Source organism: Otolemur garnettii, unplaced genomic scaffold (genome assembly GCF_000181295.1).
Source record: "Otolemur garnettii isolate 467f Iridium unplaced genomic scaffold, OtoGar3 scaffold00146, whole genome shotgun sequence".
Taxonomy (NCBI): domain Eukaryota; kingdom Metazoa; phylum Chordata; class Mammalia; order Primates; family Galagidae; genus Otolemur; species Otolemur garnettii.
Genome location: NW_003852541.1, coordinates 4,384,021 through 4,385,057, shown reverse-complemented (window position 1 = coordinate 4,385,057; position 1,037 = coordinate 4,384,021). Strand labels below are relative to the sequence as shown.

Below are 1,037 nucleotides of genomic sequence, written 5' to 3'. Positions count from 1 at the left end.
GGGCTGGGGATTCAAACCCGCCACCTTAGGTGTACGTGGCTGGCGCCTTAGCCGGTTGAGCCACAGGCGCCGAGCCCAAAGCTCTTAAATTTATTCCAGAGTTTGTATTTTTCTGTCCATACTTAGAAACATTTAAAAATGGCTAATATAAATCATACTGTGGCACTTAAAAGAGTACAATTTCAGTTAAATTAAAATATAAGAGCAAGACCCCCATCTCTACAAAAAAAACTAAAAGAAAAAATTAGCCAGGCATAATGGCACATGCCTATAGTCCCAGGTACTCAGGAGGCAGAGGACAGAAGATTGGGATTGAGACTCCACCTAAGCTCTTATTTACACTCTAATGGACAATAACCCAGGAGTTGTAATTATAGACTCCAGTGATCCCCAGGAGTTATGATTGCACCACTCCATTTTCAGCCTGGGCAATGGAGCGAGACACTGTCTCAAAAAAAAAAAAAAAAAAAGTATAAGTATATACAGGGTAACTATAAAGTTTGTGTGCAATTTAAAATTATTCATGAACTTTATGGCCACCTGTATATATTTCTGTCACTGAATTCATGATTGCTTAATTCTGGTTTGAACAAATATTCACATTGAACATTTGAAAGACATACTGACAAGACTTGCCAGTTTTAAAAGAACATCAATCTCAAGATATACCTTGAAATCAAATGTGTAATTCGTGTAAGGCATCAGGCCACTCTCATAGGCACTCTTTAACTTGAAACCATGAGTGATCCTTCCATTGGTTGTTCCATTCTTCCCATTACAGCTAAAATTTGTAAGACTTTCATTATATCTCAGTTCCTTAAAGTCTTTATGATTTGTTTCTACTCCACCAGTGCTCAAATATTCTACAACACCTGTAATGAAGGGAAAGAATATTTTCATTGTCATATATAATATACACTGTATAAAAAGTAATTTAAAAGGTCATGCAATTGGGGCAGTGCTTGTAGCTTAAAGGACTAGGGTGCCAGCCTCATATGCCAGAGGTGGTGGGTTCAAAACCAGCCCTGGCCAAAAAC

The 1,037-nt window shown here is 37.9% G+C and overlaps 1 protein-coding gene across 2 annotated transcripts in view; it reads right to left on the bottom strand.

Annotated features, from left to right (window-relative positions):
* CNOT6 (CCR4-NOT transcription complex subunit 6) overlaps positions 1-1,037 on the bottom strand; it is a 109,675-nt gene that overhangs the window by 4,480 nt on the left and 104,158 nt on the right. For both annotated transcript variants that reach the window (XM_012810988.2, XM_003799163.3), the window contains exon 11: positions 670-872. In XM_012810988.2, coding sequence (XP_012666442.1) covers positions 670-872 — 203 coding nt within the window. The remainder of the gene's footprint in view (positions 1-669; positions 873-1,037) is intronic.